We start from the raw sequence: 18,968 nt of genomic DNA, 5'->3' as shown, positions 1-18,968 counted from the left end.
GCGTATGGGAGCTCACAGTGTCCATGCTGACCCCTGTCCACCCCTGAAAGCACCTTCAATGGACACGTGAGCGTCACAACTGGACCAGCAATGGAAGAAGGTGGAGGTCTGATGAATCACCTTTTCTTCTACACCATGTGGATGGGTGGGGTTAGGGTCCGATCCCATGGAGCATCCGTGGGATGTGCTGGAACAACAAGCCCGATCCATGGGGGCCCCACCTCCAACTTCCAGGACTTAAAGGATCTGCTGCTAACGTCTTGGTGCCAGTTTTTAGTGGTGCCTTTAATGTTGTCTGATCAGTGTATATACTATATACAGGATATATATATATATATATATATATATATATATATATATATATATATATATGTATGTATACTGTATATATATATATATGTTACAACTACAGATTATGATAAATATTTTTACATTTCATAATCCCTCTGCACAGCAGTCTTTTTGTAGGTTTAATCTTTATAAAAACACTGTCAGGGGTGATAACTCACCAAACTAATAATAATGTTTCGCTGTATATGACAGTTTGCAGTTTTCTGCCACAACAAACAATCGTCTCATTTGGAGTTATGTCGTCTCTACCCGTTGCTGTTGCTTGAGAGTTGATGTGATTCCTACAGAGCCAGAATCACATCAACTCCCAACTCCCTTCAGGTCACCGGCACCGGGAACTGCAGAGACACCTGTGTGTCTAGAATAATGTGTTTAGCGTTTGGGGAGAATATTTCATGTTTTGCTCTTGTTTCCCGCTCTCAGATCACGTCTCCATCGGAGGCCTGGGGGACAGTTTCTACGAATATCTGATCAAATCCTACCTGATGTCGGACAAGACGGATGAGGACGCGAAGGCGACGTACTACAGCGCGCTGGAGGTGAGGACGCATCCCTCTCATAGGGCGTACAGACACCGGGCAGTTCCACAGTGGATCCGGCCGCCGTGGGGAATGTGAATGAGTTGGCGAAGACACTGTGGCTCAGATCCCATCTTGTGTTACCAGACGTATAAAGTTGGTGAGAAAGCTCTAGCCCGCTCCGCAGCCTTGGACAGTAAAACACAATGAAAGGAAGTCAACATTCGCACCACACCGCCTCACAACTCGCTGCCTGTTACATCCTGTTAGCTTCGGTTCGTGAAGAGAAAAACTTTTTTGTTATTCATTGATTCATTCGACGCTACTGATGTGTCAACCTCCTGCATTTTGGATCCCTCAGAGGTCAACAACAGCTAAAACTGCTGTTGGAAGACCCTGCAAACGTCACAGTTCACCAGAGTTGACCTCTCAGCAAAGACATCCAAGCAAATGCACTTTGTTGTTGTGAGCCAAGCCACTGATCTGGATGGTTCCATTGAAAAAATTTGAAATTGGCGCAAAATATCGTCGTCTGATCGCGCGGCTCTGCGGCATACTCGATTCTGATTGGTCAATAGCGGTAATCAGCGGTTGGTTATATCTGAATATTGTCCGCTGATCTGTTATAAATGACCGTTGGGCAACAACTTCTCCATCTGGTTTCACGTCCCACCTACTGCTCCCCCTCCATGCTCCTGCTAACACTAGCAAGTGGCGCCATCTAGTGACGCTACAAAGAAACTACGATGGAAGAGATGGATACGGATGACGGTATAAACCTTCCTGTCTAGCTTCGCATTTTACGATTCTTGTAAAAGGCACAATTTACAATAATAACAGAAAATTGTTTATTCATGGGTGAATCATTGCAAATCATTTTTCTGGGTCAATGTTTTTATTTATTTGGTGAGTGGCCGTGTAATAAAAAGGATAATGTTCAGCCAATCCGGTCATTATTGCAAAATAACACCCTTCAGGAAAGTACATGTATTCTATCCTACCTGACGATTGGACGAGGTCCTTAGAGGTACTTCGATAATACTTGGATATTGGGATTATTATTTTATTACACATTTTGGGCAATTGGGCAAGTCCATCATTCCACAAAATAAACATGTCTATCCAGAAATCTACGTCGGCAAGGCTGGTTCCAGGGGCTCGGGCGGGAGCGAAGATGCAGATCTTATTAAACCTGACGTACTGGTGGCATTTCATACTGCAATTAATTATGTGATGAGATGAGATGAGATTCGGCTCCCCTTATGCGAGGCATGACGAGCACTTTGACACGTGCACACATTTTAAGAAAATCCACATCAAATCCCCTGCAAAGTGCAAATTAGCTCATCTTGCTACTCTGTTAATTGGAAACCATCCATGTAGCGCACACACATCCTTTCCTCTTCAACTGGATAATGTTATAGTATACGATAGCTTATTATTGAACAAACGCTAAGCGTCATCTTTGGTCGGCCAATTTATCTTATTCTTCTTCCGCCCTCCCCTGTAATACCAGCGCAAAACTGCCATGTTTGTCCAGGGATCACAGTTCGTTAGATACTGGATTACCAATTACTCCAGTGTGGTTCCAGCAAACAGCGGCTAATTGGGGAAGACATTTTTAATTGGTTGCAGCCCTCCAGAAATGTGTTTATTCTATGTTGCACATTAGGATTCATAGGCTGTAGATTTAAGGACGGCTGGTATCTGTGGCCTCACAAGGCTATTTTCAGAGGAAAAAGATGAAAAAATAAGGTAAATGAAATAAAACAGCCTTGTAGACAACGTATTTCATGTCAATAACTCTTCTAGTTATATATGCTATTCTAGTATCTCATTCTACTTCTAGTTGTAGTGCTGGTTTTAGCTCTTGCTTTAGTCCTAGTCCTTCATCTAGTCCTAGTCAGAGTGCTGGTTCTAGTTGCAGTTATAGTTGTAGTTATAGTTGTAGTCGTAGTTGTAGTTCTAGTCATAGATCTCTTCTAGTCTGAGAGTGCTGGTTGTAGTTGTAGTTTTAGTTTCTAGTCATAGTTGCAGTTATAGTCCTAGTCCTAGTTCTAGTCTTAGTTAGAATGCTGGTTCTGGATGTAGTTGTAGTTGTAGTTGTAGTTCCAGTTCTAGTCATGGTTCTAGTTCTAGTCCTAGTTATAGTCTTAGTCAGGGTATTAGTTCTAGTTGTTGTAGTTGTAGTTGTAGTTCTAGTCTTAGTCTTAGTCAGAGTGCTGGTTCTAGTTGTAGTTATGGTTTCTAGTTGTAGTTGTATTTCTAGCTGTAGTTCTAATCCTAGTTGTAGTTCCAGTCATAGTTCTAGTTCTAGTCCTAGTTATAGTCTCAGTCAGGGTACTGGTTCTAGTTGTCTAAAACGACCTTGAAGGGAGTTCAGTTGAATGATGGTGAATATACTAAACACAGGCTGCAGGGCTGGTTCTAGCTCTAGCTGTAGTCATTAGTCAGAGTGCTGGTTCTAGTTGTAGTTGTAGTTATAGTCCTCGTTGTAGTTGTAGTTTTAGTCCGAGTTGTATTTCTAATTCTAGTCTTAGTCTGAGTGCTGGTTCTAGTGGTAATTCTAGCTGTAGTTCCTGTCCTCGTTCTAGCTCTGGTCCTTGTCCTATTTCCAGCTCTAATAATAAAATTATAATAATAACTTAAAATTGTATAGCGCCTTTCAAAAAACCCAAGGTCGCTTCAGAGGAGAGGGGCGGGGGGGGGCAGATGAAGGGAGGGAGGTACAGGAACAAAGCAAATCAAAGGGATAGCTCAACTAACTACAACTAACTAATGGGGAAAGGCCACGGTGAAAAGGTGGGTCTTGGGGGTTGTCTTGAACGTTTCCAGGGTCGGGGCGTTACAGATTACACGAGGGAGAAGTTACAGAGGATGGTCTAGTTCTCCTCCGACTTTTAGTTCTAGTCCTAGTTCTCGCACTAGTCCTAGTTTTAGATCTAGTTCTAGTCCTAGTTTCTGCTTTAGTTCTTTTCTTGTTCTAGTTCTAATTGCTCATAGTTCCAGCTCTAGTTCTCGATCAAGTCCGAGTTCCAGTCCTTGTTGTAGTTGAGGTTCTAGTTCTAGGTCTGAATTTCCCTCAGGGGATTAACAAAGTGTTCTCCAATCTGAGTCCTGGTCCTCGTTCTAGTTGTCATCAGCCCCAACTTGAAGCCTCACACAGTGACAAGGTGACATGGTGACATGATGACACAGTCACACAGTGACAAGGTGACATGGTGACATGATGACACAGTCACACAGTGACAAGGTGACACAGTGACTAGGTGACACGGTGACAGGGTGACACGGTGACACGGTGACACGGTGACACGGTGACATAGTGACACGGTGACACAGTTTATATTGTGGCTAAACTCATTCATCCCACCGATCAATCACAGCAGACGTTACAACAAGACACTCGCTGTGAAGAATTCAATGGTGGGCATTGATGAACCAGGTGGGATTTTTAATCTGTTTTTAAGATGTTTTGGAGTTAAAAATGGAGGTAAACAGATGGAGACACACCCATCAGATGATTTACAGCTTCTACTCAGGAGGATCGACGACAAACTGAATTTAATATTTTGTGGTTTTCAAAGAAGTTTTCTGGATTGGTTTTCTGTTTCCCGTGTTCGCAGACACTGCCTTTAAACTGCTGCTTGTCTGCATTGTACATTATTTTATTTAATATTACACCTGGCGCCTCTGGTCTAATTACCAAACTGTTTTCTGTGCTAATTAATTGCTCAGTTGGCACATTTAATTAATTTATTGATGGAGAAACTGTACAATAATGTAGTTAAAAATGTAAAATCTGTCACTTAGTTCATTACAAACGGCTGTGTGTGTGTGTGTGTGTGTTTGTGTGTGTGTGTGTGTGTGTGTGTGTGTTTGTGTGTGTATGTGTGTGTGTGTGTGTGTGTTTGTGTGTGTGTGTGTGTGTGTGTGTGTGTGTTTGTGTGTATGTGTGTGTGTGTGTGTGTGTTTGTGTGTGTATGTGTGTGTGTGTGTGTGTGTGTGTGTGTGTGTGTGTGTGTATTCACTCTATAGACTTTGGAAAGGTCCTTTGAGTACTTACTGTTGGAAGGAATCCTATGATAGTGTCGTTATAGCAAGATCTTTAGTACTGAGAGAGAGAGAGAGAGAGGCTGAGGGACGAGGGATCGATGTGTCTTTCTTCGTTCCTCCTTCCAGGTTTTCATGTAGGAGGTACAAACTACACATCAATATCCAGGCGTACGGAGCGGCCGTTCACAAAGAAGTACACAATCAAACCTCATATTACTGCATCCAGTGGTGATTTATATATATATATATATATATATATAAATATATATTGTACATTTGGTTCCTAATTTGAGTGCAATTTGTGCACTCGTGATGCATTTGTTCTCTCATGTGAATTGACAGAACCTCCAGATAATCAGGTCAAATGTTTTCTGATGGTTGATCTCTCTCCCTCTCTGTCTTTTGAGCTCTCTGTTATTTTGTTTCCATAGATAGATAGATAGAAAGAAAGATAGATAGAAAGATAGATAGATAGATTGATAGATAGATAGATAGATAGATAGATAGATAGATAGATAGATAGATAGATAGATAGATAGATAGATAGATAGATAGATAGATCGATGGATAGATAGATAGATAGATAGATAGATAGATAGATAGATAGATAGATAGATAGATAGATAGATAGATAGATAGATAGATAGATAGATAGATAGATAGATAGATAGATAGATAGATAGATAGATAGATAGATAGAAAGAAAGATAGATAGAAAGATAGATAGATAGATAGATAGATAGATAGATAGATAGATAGATAGATAGATAGATAGATGGATAGATAGATAGATAGATAGATAGATAGATAGATAGATAGATAGATAGATAGATAGATAGATAGACAGACAGACAGACAGACAGACAGACAGACAGACAGACAGACAGACAGACAGACAGACAGACAGACAGACAGACAGATAGATAGATAGATAGATAGATAGATAGATAGATAGATAGATAGATAGATAGATAGATAGATGGATTGATGGATAGACGGATAGACGGACAGAGATAGATATTGCAGCATCAGCCGAAATAAGCAAAACTAATAAAGGGAATGGGAATGGGGAAAAAAAATAAGGAAAACAGTATATGGATGATGAAAAAAATAAAACATGACAATATACACTAAAACCTAATGATGAACAACAAAGAATATGACCTAAAAAAAAAACAACAGAAAAAACGTTTTGAAATAAATATCAAAATCCAGACAAATGTGGTCATAATCCAGAACTACTGAAATAAAGCTTGATAAACCTAACGATAGGTTATGTACACAGTGAACATAAGGGCCTCGTTCATCATTCATCTCAGAATAGGAAATCTGTCCAAGCTGCCCAAAAAGTCTGAGTGATGCAGATTTGGTTCTACTTTTTAAAGGGGACCTATTATGCTTTTCCTTGTTTTCTGTCATATATACATAATGTTTCAATGTGGGATGTTGATATTAGACGTGGCCAAAGCGTCAAATAATGATGTAAACTACCGACAAAGGAATCGCTGTGAACAAAACGCTCAGGATTGCCGCCGCTGTGAACGCTCCGTTTAACAAAGGTGTTTTCTACTCTGCACGAGCTGACGTCAGCTGGTCACCCATTTCCTTATTTGGTCATCTGCTCCATCCCATCTGCTGTGCGTTTCTCCAAACAAAACCAATAAAAACAGGGTGTTTTTATTGTTGATGCTTTTATTTAGTCCTCAGGAGGGTGGCTTCTCCCACTGAAACTGTCCGTTTTCACACAGGGTGGATTGGAAGCATGTTGAGAATGGCTCCTAATGTGTCAGTGGTATTAGTGGTAATTTAAGCAAACTCAGAGACCTGTGTTTTATGTGTGTAAAAAGGAGCATAATAGGTCTCCTTTAAGGAAACCACTCCCCTTCTTTCTTTACAATTTACATATTTTTCCTATCATTCTTTACATTATTGTTATATTGTTATTATCTATCTTTAGTCCTATTTACCTACCATAAAAAACTATAAAATCACTGAAACAAACAATAAAACTACCAAAAATGAGTGGCGTGAGTTTGGGGTCCTATCAGTATCTAAATTTGCCAGAATATCGTAATTATATTTTATTATATTCATTTCTCATTTTTAATTGATCAAAAACGAATTAATTTGTTCCATTGTTGTTTCTGGGTCAAGTTTCTACTTAAAAATGCATTACACATAATTGCAATGTAATGAGTTTTCATTTTGCTTATGGACTGTGGAATCAAACGGAAATACACAGCTAAAATAATGAAACATTACACTAGGTTTTTAAGATATTTTTAAGCGATAAAATTATAGTTTATAATGTTCAGTGTGGTATTATTAGTTAAATACATTATTGGTCAAATAATATTCTAATCCCAGACAAAAAGCAATATATCCCCAATTCGTAAATGAATCAATATTTTTGTTTGTTTATCGCCATTATTTTAATATTGAATATTTAACACTTAATATGTTACTGTTGTTGCCAAGTAATATTTCAATTATGAACAAAAGCCAAAATACAAATTCCCTTGCTTCAATTTGGACACTTTGTTAAATTGTGCCGTTTTCTACAAACAACCTGAATAATAACATAATTGTTTACACATAATTCTTAATGTTTACCCGGCTGTGTGTCCTCGCCAGGCCATCGAGGCCAACCTGGTCCAGAAGTCTCCGGGTGGCCTGACCTACATGGCCGAGTGGAGGGGAGGGATCCTGGACCACAAGATGGGCCACCTGGCCTGCTTCTCCGGCGGCATGGTGGGCATCGGCGCCGATGACGGGCCGCCAGAGAAACGTCAGCACTACCTGGACCTCGCCGCCGAGATCACACACACCTGCCATGAGAGCTACGCCCGCTCAGGTGGGTGGGGGACGGGTGGAGGTCACAGTGGGATTTAGATGCCATGATTAGCAACCATGGTGGGGTCAAGTTTGGAGTCAATGTGTGGGTCATAGAGGGAGTCAGGCTCTAAGTTTGATGGCCTTATCTTGGACTGTGTCGGGTGGGAGTCAGGGTCTAAATCATGGTAGGAGTCATGGAACAAATTAGGGTGGGAGTCATACAGGGAGTCAGGCTGGAAGTCATGGTGGGACTCCTACCTTGACTCTGACTGTGACTTCCACCATGAGCGGGACTCCTGGTGGGTATGATGGTGGGAGTCATAGTCTGATCCAGGATGGGAATCAGGGTGGGAGTCATGGTGGAAGTCAGGGTGGGAATCAGGGTAGTAGTCATGGTGGGAGTCAGGGTGGGAATCAGGGTAGTAGTCATGGTGGGAGTCAGGGTGGGAATCAGGGTAGTAGTCATGGTGGGAGTCAGGGTGGGAATCAGGGTAGTATTCATGGTGGGAGTCATGATGAGAGTCAGGATGGGAGTCAGGGTGGGAGTTTTGGTGGGAGCCAGGGTGGAAGTCAGGATGGCAGCCAGGGTGGGAGTCTTGGTTGGAGTCTTGTTGGTAGTCAGGGTGGGAGTCATGGTGGGGGTCTTGGTGGGAGTCATGGTGGGAGTCTTTGTGCGAGTCTTGGTGGGAGTCTGCTATAATTTGTGCCTAGAATATAAATGTTATTTATTATTATTATTATTTTACAGTATATAATTTACATCATAGGAAATACAATATATGATTCAATACAATATGATATACCGTATGATACAATTTGATCATCTGGTTCCAATGGCACCTGTCAACCAGTGAACAGGTGACAGGGTCATGGACACCCAGGGCTCGTTGACGATGTTGGGAGTGAAGTCTAACCCGTCTGGTTCGATCCCCCAGAAGAACTACTGTAGCACAAAGTGGTGAAAAAGTGAATGTTGCTATGATAGAAAGGTGTAGAACACACAGTGCATGGCAGCTTGCTGCGTATGGGAGGCTGCAGCTGGAGCTTAGTTGCAGCACGGTTGCTCGTGTGGCTGTGGGTATGTATGTAAGTATAAAATATAAAATATATATTAGATTAAATATAGATTAATTTGAGATGGAATTAAATATTAGACTTGATGTGAGACAACCAGGAAGGGTCGTATTTCCTTTTCCTACACAGCTCGTGTTCCTCGCGTTCGTTTAAAGTTTGGTTGCCATGGAGGGTTCCCGTGTCCCTCCAATTGGGTCAAAACCATATTGCATTGCATTCCCCGGGTTCAGTGCGAGCCACCACGTAAATACCAGCGCCGAATTTCACAGTTGATCTGCGAGTTCCGAAGGGGCTGGAGGCGTGGGAGGGATGGAAATATGGAAATATGGAAATGGACTTTCTCAGTCCAATATTGTAAATTAAAAGCACCCGAGGCGTTTTAATTCCACTGTGGATGAAGCGGAGGAGGCCCCCGTCTCCTACATGACTTCATTACCTTGGATATGAATATCAATCAACCAATCAACCAATCAATCAACCAATCAACAAATCAATCAAACAATCAATCAAACAATCAATCAAACAATCAAACAATCAATCAACTAATCATCAACCGATCAACCGATCAACCAACCAATCAATCAAACAATCAAACAATCAATCAACCAATCAAGCAGCCAATCAACTAATCAATCAATCAACCAATAAATCAATCAACCAATCAACCAATTGTTCAACCAATATACTAACCAATCAATCAACCAATCAATCAACCAATCAAACAATCAATCAAACAATCAATCAAACAATCAATCAACCCATCAATCAACCCAATAAATCAACCAATCAACCAATCAACCAATCAGTAACCAATCAGTCAACCAATTGATCAACAAATCAATCAATCAATCAACCAATCAATATTTTTTGTAGAGCACTTCTAAATAATAAGAACCATTTTGCTTCAAGGTTTTCACAGAGGGAGAAAAGGTCGTAACTAATATACAAAAACATAGATAGAAAATATACAGACGACATAAAACATGAATGAAATACATGTATTATACAAACCAATGACATCATTCACTCAATACAAAGTGAGGAAAAAAAACAATCCTATAATGTGTTAATGTGTCTCTCTCACTCCCTGTCTCTCTCCCTGTCTCTCTCCCTGTCTCTCTCCCTCTCTCTCTCCCTGTCTCTCTCCCTCTCTCTCTCCCTGTCTCTCTCCCTCTGTCTCTCCCTGTCTCTCTCCCTCTCTGTCTCTCTCCCTCCCTCTCTCCCTCTCTCTTCTTCTCTACCTTTTTTTCGAGAGAGAGGCTGAGGGACGAGGGATCGATGTGTCTTTCTTCGTTCCTCCTTCCAGGTTTTCATGTAGGAGGTACAAACTACACATCAATATCCAGGCGTACGGAGCGGCCGTTCACAAAGAAGTACACAATCAAACCTCATATTACTGCATCCAGTGGTGATTTATGGTGCACTATACACGATATATGCAGTATATATTGTACCTTTCGTTCCTTATTTGACGGCAGTTTGTGTACTGGTGTGAACAGGGCTGGCTCTTCCTATAGGTGCCAGCGTCCGGCCGCCACAACACTGTGTTTTTGTTGTAGATGCCAGTCTCCTTACAAACAAGCGGCCCCCGTGCGTAACGGGGGCCATCGACAGTTTGCCTCGAGCGGCAAAATGGCTGGAGCCAGCCCTGCATGTCAAGTGACTGTACCTCCAGATAACCAGGCCTAATTTATTCTGAATGCTGTCTCTCTCTCTCCCTCTCTCCCTCTCAATATGGTAGCGGTAACATATTATTACCAAGCACCTCATCACCCTTTATGTACTATATACACTGTATACACTATATACACTATATACACTATAAACACTATATACACTATATACACTATAAACACTATATACACTATATATACTATATATACCAGCCACGCCCCCTTACCGTGAAATGACATGAATTTGAAATGAAATGAATTTATTATAATTTTGACAACACAGGTACATTCCCGACCAAATGAACCCCGAGTAACACATGTATGTCCTTATTGACCCATACCTTCTTTATCCTTTTTAGGTTTATAATAATATATCTACTTTACCCATGAGGCAATTGCACAAGATGCATTACTAAATGGCGCAGAATTGTAGGTTGTGTCGTTTTTAGAGTTAAGCTTCAGCGTTAGGGTTTGAAACGTTTATAAATCAATGTGTAAATATTACGCAATGTAAATAATAATTTATTTTTGCTCCTCTGGAAGTCAATTCAATAGATACATTGTCGTGACTATGAGCATGAATACGTGTGACACCAGGTTGGTAGATCAGCATTGATAATGCTGTGGTGCCATTTACATCAGGTACAGACCATTTCCAGGTTACTCCGCTTAGAAACCTCTTCAAGGAAAAACCTGCCCAGTGATGCTCCTACAATATTAGATTTCAACTTGTTTGACTGTTTATCGTGAAATATTCAAAACCAAGATGCCATTGTTACATGGCGGCGGCATTACATCAAATAGAAAATCGGATTTCTTATGCATAGTTTTATACACATTTCCCTGTAATTCATATATTCAGGACATATTGAGGAATTCACACAGCAATGATGTTAATTAATGGTAGAGTTGAAGAGGTTACTCAGAAAGTGCCGCCAGCCACATAAAAACAGTCAGCGCTGCAGTATCCGGCAAGGTCCTTTCCTCCGTAGCCTTCACAGTCTTGGTGAAGAGAATTGCACGGAATGCAACGGGAGATTAGATGCGGAGTTCTGTAAGTGCATCTATTCTATTCCTTCTATTCCTTCTTAACATACGTTCAGAATTTTTTTCATGTGACATTTTTTGGAGGCAGTGTTTCTTTGGTATTCATTTAGCAGAGGTGCACCACCACAGCAAGGAAGTTACCACCACTAGTTATTATCCCGCCAGGACATTAAAATATTGTTACTTTAATAACAATGCTGAGCGAGGTAGGGTTAAAGGGGAGCTATTATGAAAAACTCACATGTGGGTCTCTGATGGGCCTACCAACACACAAACTGTGGAATAAGACAAGCCAGTCAGGTTTTTGTTTTTTTATTTTTTCTCCCTCTGTCATGAAACATGTGACTCAGCAAGCCGTTCACATTTGCCTCCCCCTGGGCTGCACGCGGGGTGGAATCAGAACCGTCCCCCTATTGAGCGACTCCATCCACGGCTAGAGCAATAACACAGGGACTGCTCTGTTGGCTGCACAAACCAGCACAAATCTTTTAAAATGAAGAGGAATTAATAGCTGTCGTGACAAAACTGGCCGTGTTTCTCCCTTTGAAAAAATAAAAGTGTATGGGGTAAGTTGACTGTGGCTGCACAGCAGAATTTTAATATAATATGAGGGAAGATTAAGCAACCGGATTGCTTATTTCTCGCCCCAAATTGGTTTAGAAGCAGATTTTGGTGAAGTGATACGGTGAAATCAGTGAATCTTACGTACTTCATACAACAGCTTCACAGGTGTGGGTGTGGTGGGCAGCAGCATTTACATTGAAAACAGCACACGCTGAAAGAGGAGGACGGGGGGGTTTTAGAGGCATCTTAGAATGGCTAGAATGCGTCATCTGATCTGAGCAGAATTTTCAGCAACGATCTTGAAAGGCTTGTTTTGGGGACCTCACAGACCCATATTAACTTGATGTTAAAGGGATGTTGAAGGGAGCAGAATAGTTCCCCTTTAAGAGTTGTTACCACTGTATTTAAAATGAGTTGGAATGGAAAAAAAACAGACTGTGTGTGAGTCACATGTCGCTTCACTTCTTGATCGATTCAAGGCTTTTTAATCAAACCAACCCCCCTCCCCCTCGCCCCACCCCCAAATCGCCTCCCGTGCCCCCCCGCAGCCACCAAACTGGGGCCCGAGGCGTTCCGGTTCGACGGCGGCGTGGAGGCCACGGCGACGCGGCTCAGCGACCGCTACTACATCCTGCGACCCGAGGTGATCGAGAGCTACATGTACCTGTGGAGGCTGACCCACGACCCCAAGTACCGAGACTGGGGCTGGGAGGCCGTGGAGGTGAGGGCACCAATCGTCATCATCATCATCATCATCATCATCATCATCATCATCATCATCTTTATTATTATTATTAATATATATATTATAATAATTATTAATATATTAATATTTCAATATATTAATATTAAGTCAATATAGTGCAATAGCTCTGACTCACTGGAGGTCACCTCCATTAGCACACTGACAGTCAGCACATTAGCCCCAGTAGGTGGCGCGGGCGGGGCCAGCATGATGGATCCAACATTCATTTAGTTATCGCAGAAGTGGAGGGATCAGCCTGACGAGACTGACAGGCCTTTAATTATCGGACACAAAGGTTGAAAGGCCGACGCGCACGCCAGCTCCTCTCCATGCACGCCCGCCGCTAACACGCCTGGGTCTTTGTTAATTATCACACATAAACCGGCCCTTTGTATCCCAGGTAATAATGTGCTAATCCGCCGGGCTAACCCAGACGCACTCAATTAGCCCCTGTCAGGTTTTTTGCGTCACCAAGGCTTTTATTGTGAAGCTGAACTGAGCCCCCCGGCCACCGACTCCACGACCACCACCACCACCACCACCCCCCAAATAAGTTCTAATTAGACACGGGGCTGTCCGGAGTCAGGGTTTGCTCGAAGTAAGAGTTGATTTTTGCCATTTCTTCTTCAAGTGTTCTTTTGCCGGGTTGCGCCCCTGAGGCGCCGTCAATGCAGCATGGAGGTTCCAGTGAGTCGAGGGGGCTTTTATTTTGCGGTGATTAATTGGGCCTACAAGGAAACTGTTGGGAAACTTTTGGGGAAATAATTGATCTTGCTTTGGCCGCAGAGCGCTAGAAACTGGAGTTAATCTCTTAAAGACGCCTCCGGCCGATTCCCCTTCCTGCTCTGCTCCAAATTCGTTCTCCAGAAAATGGAGTAAATAGCTAAACGGCGCGTATCACCATCACCATGGCAACCCGTGATAGACAAAGATGATCTTCACCGAGAATCTGCCGAGGCAGCGTTGACAATATTATTATTATTATTATTATATTATTATTATTATTATTATATTATTATCAGAACGAGTGATGTTGCAGCTTGAATAACCGCACTCCAGATACATAGTCAAGATATATATTTTTTTTCAACATTTGTCCTCGATGTACGACGCTGCCGCTGCCTCCAGGCTCTGGAGAGACACTGCAGGGTGGAGTCGGGATTCTCCGGCATCCGAGACGTCTACACCACGGCGGTGAGCCACGACAACATGCAGCAGAGCTTCTTCCTGTCCGAGACGCTCAAGTAAGTGTGTGTGTGTGTGTGTGTGTGTGTGTGTGTGTGTGTGTGTGTGTGTGAGGCTCCGCACAGTGACATCACGGTCACATAATCTCATAAAGTTCTCATAAAAACCCGGAAATATTAGTGAGAAATGCCAAAATGGCCAAAGGGACGAATGAATGAATGAATAAATGAATGAATGAATGAATGAATCAATACAATCTTTTTTTTTCCGGGGCCAGAGGGCTTCTCGTGCCACGGACGTATTAATCGCATGTGACAATGCAGATGGCATCAGCAGGCGAAGGGACCAGGAAGAGGAGACAGGAGAAACAGCCAAGGTCAAAACACAAAACTCCCGGACGAGCTGTGCTGGTTTGAATTGTTCTGAATGGACGTCAGGTTTGGTGAGAAAGCGGCGTGGAAGCAGCCGTTACCTTGGGAACCCCGGTCCATCCAGGCTGTAAATGACCCAAAATAAAAACAAAACAAAAACAAAACAAACACAGCCTCGTCGCTCCAAGTGAGAGTCTGGGACCCAACCAAGGGGAAAAAGAGAAGACCTCGTCTTCCATATCCCTACAACAGGGAGGATACTTTGGAGAGCGTGGGCCGGTACCTGTCTCACCCGCTGGGTTAAAGACGGCGTCCACGCCCAGGAAAACCAGGGTGCCGACGCCCTGGAAGAGCCGCGCCGGGTTCCCCAAAAAGCCTTTAGAACCGAGGTTCTTGAAACCTCCTTTGCAGGGGAGGCCGCTCGGTCTGGAAGAGGAACCGTCCTCGTCGCAGCTCCAGCGGCAGAGGACTCCAGCGGCAGAGGACTCCAGCCACTACGGCGAGGATCGAGAGGCCTTTTGGGGGCGAGGGGTCCCCTGAGGAGGCTTCTTTGGGGGAATAAAAGATTCCTAATGCCTGTTTTGTCAACAACCGCTATATGTGCTGGAGGGTCGTTGAGGTGATGGTGAAATAAAGAGCTTCCTCAGCCGCCGCTTCCTAGCGACGCCTCGGAGCCTCTTGAGGTCATTCCCGATGGACCCGGCGCCAGCCAATCAGGACGCGCGGCGGCCCCGCCCGTTCCGCCTGCCCTGGCCGAGCCCTCCTCCATTTTTTTGGGGCGGTTTCGATTGACCGAATGGACCCCCACCCTAAGAGAATGGCCCCATGATCCCGTGAAGGCGAAGCTGCTGAGGCCAGGTGGGCGGGGTCGGGAGCCTTGGTTTCAGTCGTTTTGGAGCCATCGCTGTTTTTGGAAATCACTTCTGTCGAGTTTCAAACCTGCAGACGTCCAAGGATGGATCTTTTTTTTTTTATGTTTCTGTGAGGACTCTGTTCTTTCTCGTCCGTGTTCGCGTTAAACGTCGCGCGTCGAGTCTTCCGCGGTCCGTGTTAGGGCTGCTTTCATTGCGGCTGCGTTGGTTTGACCCTTGACCTTGGACCTTTGACCTGTGACCTTTGACCCCGTTCTTCCTCCCCCTCCCCCACAGGTATCTGTACCTGCTGTTCTCCGATGACGACCTTCTGTCCCTGGAGGACTGGGTGTTTAACACGGAGGCCCACCCGCTGCCCGTGGTCCGCCGCTCCTGCCCACGGGACGCCGGCGGCGGCGCGTCGGACCGCACGCCGTCCTAATGCCGCGCCCTGCGCGTCGGCCGCGCCCGGGACCCTTTCGCCGCTTCGATCCTTCTGCCAGCCCGAATGCCAGGCGGGGTCCGTGCCGCCGACCCCCCAGCCGCGGACTCCCCGCTCCTTCTCTCGGCGGAGAAGAAGGAGCTCGTTGGTTCCACGCTGTGATTGTACGTCCTCACGCCGGGACTTTCCCGCCGGCGCCAGATTGTGGTGGACAATCAACACAAACACGACTCTGACGAGAAGCAGCTTTTCCTGTTCTTCTTTCCTCCGTGAGGAAACCAGCACCACGTCGCAGAGCCACAAAACATGGAGCGAGGAGGGTTAGCGAGGCGCCATATGTTAGAGAGAGAGAGAGAGAGAGAGAGAGAGAGAGAGGGAGGGAGGGGGGAGGGAGAGCTTGAGTTTTGAATTGACTTGTTCCATCCCCTACGAGTGATGAATGCTCTTTTTAATGAATTTCTCTTTGACCAAAGCTTTCCTCCTTTCTTTCATTCTTTTCTCTTTCTTTCATTCTTTTCTTTCTTTCATTCTTTTCTCTTTCTTTCATTCCTCTTTCTTTGTCTCTTTCATTCTTTCTTTATTTCTTTCTTTAATTCTTTCTCTCTCTCTTTCATTCTTTCTTTCACTCTTTCTCTCTTTCTTTCTTTCTTTCTTTCTTTTCTCTTTATTCTTTCTTTCACTCTTTCTGTCGTTCTTTCGTTCACTTGTCGTTCTTTCTATCTATCTCTCTATCTTTCTTTCTTTTATTTGTCTCTCTCTCTTTCATTCTATCTCTTTTTCTTTCTTTCTTTCCCTCTTTCTTTCCACCCCCTCTTTTCTTCCCAAGTCGGTGTGTGTCTATGGGCTTTGGAGGAAGTGAGGCGCTCCTAACAGGACGTAGTGATGATGTTAGTGTACAGTGCTCAGTGCAGTGGACAGTTTCTGAAACGTCATTCTCAAACCCACCTCCAAACTAATGTTGATGTCATGTTTGGGAATCGAAAACAAAACCCAAACGCCTTTTATTTGGATTATTTTGATTTTTTCTTCTGTGTTTGGAGGTCGCAGGGGAAGCTGGCGGGGGGCAGTGTCTTATGCAACAACCACTTTGAGGAGCTCACTCATCAGCGTGAGGCTGCGATTTGAACAGGATCTGTGTGTGATTTTTTCAATATTGTCAACCTGGCAACCGCTCCCTCACACCTCACAGCCTTTTGTTGAGAAAAACAACAACGACAACCACAACCAATACAACAACAACAACAACAACAACCACCAATACAACAACAACCACCACATCAACCACAACCAATACAACAACATCAACCACCACAACAACAACAACCACCAATACAACAACAACAACAACCACCACATCAACAACAACCAATACAACAACATCAACCACCACAACAACAACAACCACCAATACAACAACAACAACAACAACCACCACATCAACCACAACCAATACAACAACAACAACCACCACATCAACTACCACCACAACAACAACAACCACAACCAATACAACAACAACAACAACAACAACAACAACAACCACCACATCAACCACAACCAATACAACAACAACAACAACCAATGCAACAACAACCACCACATCAACCACCACCACCACAACAACAACAACCACAACCAATACAACAACAACAACAACCACAACAACAACAACCACAACCAATACAACAACCACCACAACAACAACTTAACCACCACAACAATAAAAACAACAACAACAACAACAGCAACAACAACAGCAGCAGTATGTATGGGCCACATCGAAACCCAAAGTCGTTCCCGCTGTTCCAGAGAGCCAGGCAGCGATAGTGTCCATGAAAATAAATAAAAACCTCTGATATCATGTTGCCTGACACCAAGCCCGACCAGCTCCTTGGAATGAGTTCACTTGCGTTAACAATTAAAAACGAGGGAAAAAAATGAAAAAAACAAACAAAAAAAAACAAAAAAACAACACAGCTGGGGGGGTGTGACCGCTGATGGATGTGAGTAAGCCCCGTCGAAGCTTTTCTTGACCTTGATCTTAATCTTTTCTGATTTGATTTTCCTTTTGATTATGATGATGATGATTATTATGATTATTATTATTATTATTATGGTTATCATTGTTTTTATTTTGTTTTTTTTTACTTTAGTGATGATCTTCTGGATTCTCTTTTGATTTTCTTCCCTCAGGTGTTTCCGTATGAAAATGAAAAAAAAAGTTCTAATTTTAAGTCTAGTTATTGTTGAGAATTAATTATTGTTATGACTTCTTCTTACCGTCTAATTTGACTTATCTTTCATTGTTGAATATTTTCAAATACTGATTAAAAAAAAAAAAGATCTGTGCAACTTTGTACATTTAAACCAACTGCAGTCACTCTGGTTTTTTTTTTGTTCTACTGTTATTCAATGATTGCTTGTTTTTATTTGAAATTCATTTCGAAAACTCCCTTTCTAGAGATGTGAGCGATGTGAGAGATTTCTCACTAAAAACCTGTCGTGTGGACTTAAAGACGGTAGAAAAAAACCCGACGTCACCCATTGGCTTCTAAAGACACTAAAGACAATCAATCAATTTGAAGCCTCGAGTTTGGGGTTATGCTCGCCGCAATCACAACCCAGACACCAATTAGAAGATGTTAACTTAGATATTGAGAAACCTAAAGTCTGACTAAATATTTAAAATCAGTTCATCCTTTTTCCATTGACTTCCATTCAGCCTGAACTGCATTTCACAGCACTTCCACGTTGGCGTCAACACCCAGCCGCAATGGTGGCCGATTGATTTAAAGTTAAAAAGCGTACATCCTACCGCTAGATGGAGCACTAGCCTATCACAACATCACCAAAACAAACCAAAGCACACTCCTGAATAAGTCATGCTGAGTGTCGTTTGCTCGCTGAGAGCTCTCCATCTTGTAAACATTGGTCCAATGTTGCTTCAAGTTTGAGCCCTTTTTGTCGTCCTCCAGCGTTGTTCCAATGCAGAGAACAGAGCTTTGTTCATAACCTTCAGGACACTCAGCAGAAGCTGAAGCTGCCATTACAGCGCGCCGTCCAAATATTTCACTCGAAACCCCACGCAGGATATTAAGGACGAACGTCACCCGGTGATTCCGGACGATATTTTAAAATTGAGCGATGCCAAACGCATATCAATCACCGTACCCTTCAGCAGCCCCCAGGTTTACAGGATGATCCACGACACGGCTTCACGACAGCCATCCATCCAGACAGGAGCTGCAGAGGAAGA

The 18,968-nt window shown here is 43.2% G+C and overlaps 1 protein-coding gene across 1 annotated transcript in view; it reads left to right on the top strand.

Annotated features, from left to right (window-relative positions):
- The window catches only part of LOC307234007 (mannosyl-oligosaccharide 1,2-alpha-mannosidase IC), a gene marked incomplete at its 5' end in the record, with an annotated part of 131,564 nt that extends 113,529 nt beyond the window's left edge, over positions 1-18,035 (top strand). Inside the window, 5 exons of the mRNA XM_080005538.1 lie at positions 775-890; positions 7,560-7,779; positions 12,667-12,839; positions 13,992-14,107; positions 15,568-18,035. Coding sequence (XP_079861664.1) covers positions 775-890; positions 7,560-7,779; positions 12,667-12,839; positions 13,992-14,107; positions 15,568-15,712 — 770 coding nt within the window. The 3' untranslated portion in view covers positions 15,713-18,035. The remainder of the gene's footprint in view (positions 1-774; positions 891-7,559; positions 7,780-12,666; positions 12,840-13,991; positions 14,108-15,567) is intronic.
- Positions 18,036-18,968: the final 933 nt, after the last annotated feature.

The sequence above is a fragment of the Zeus faber genome (assembly GCF_960531495.2).
Source record: "Zeus faber genome assembly, chromosome: 8".
In the NCBI taxonomy this organism is placed as follows: Eukaryota; Metazoa; Chordata; class Actinopteri; order Zeiformes; family Zeidae; genus Zeus; species Zeus faber.
This window is presented reverse-complemented; position numbering and strand designations above follow the sequence as displayed.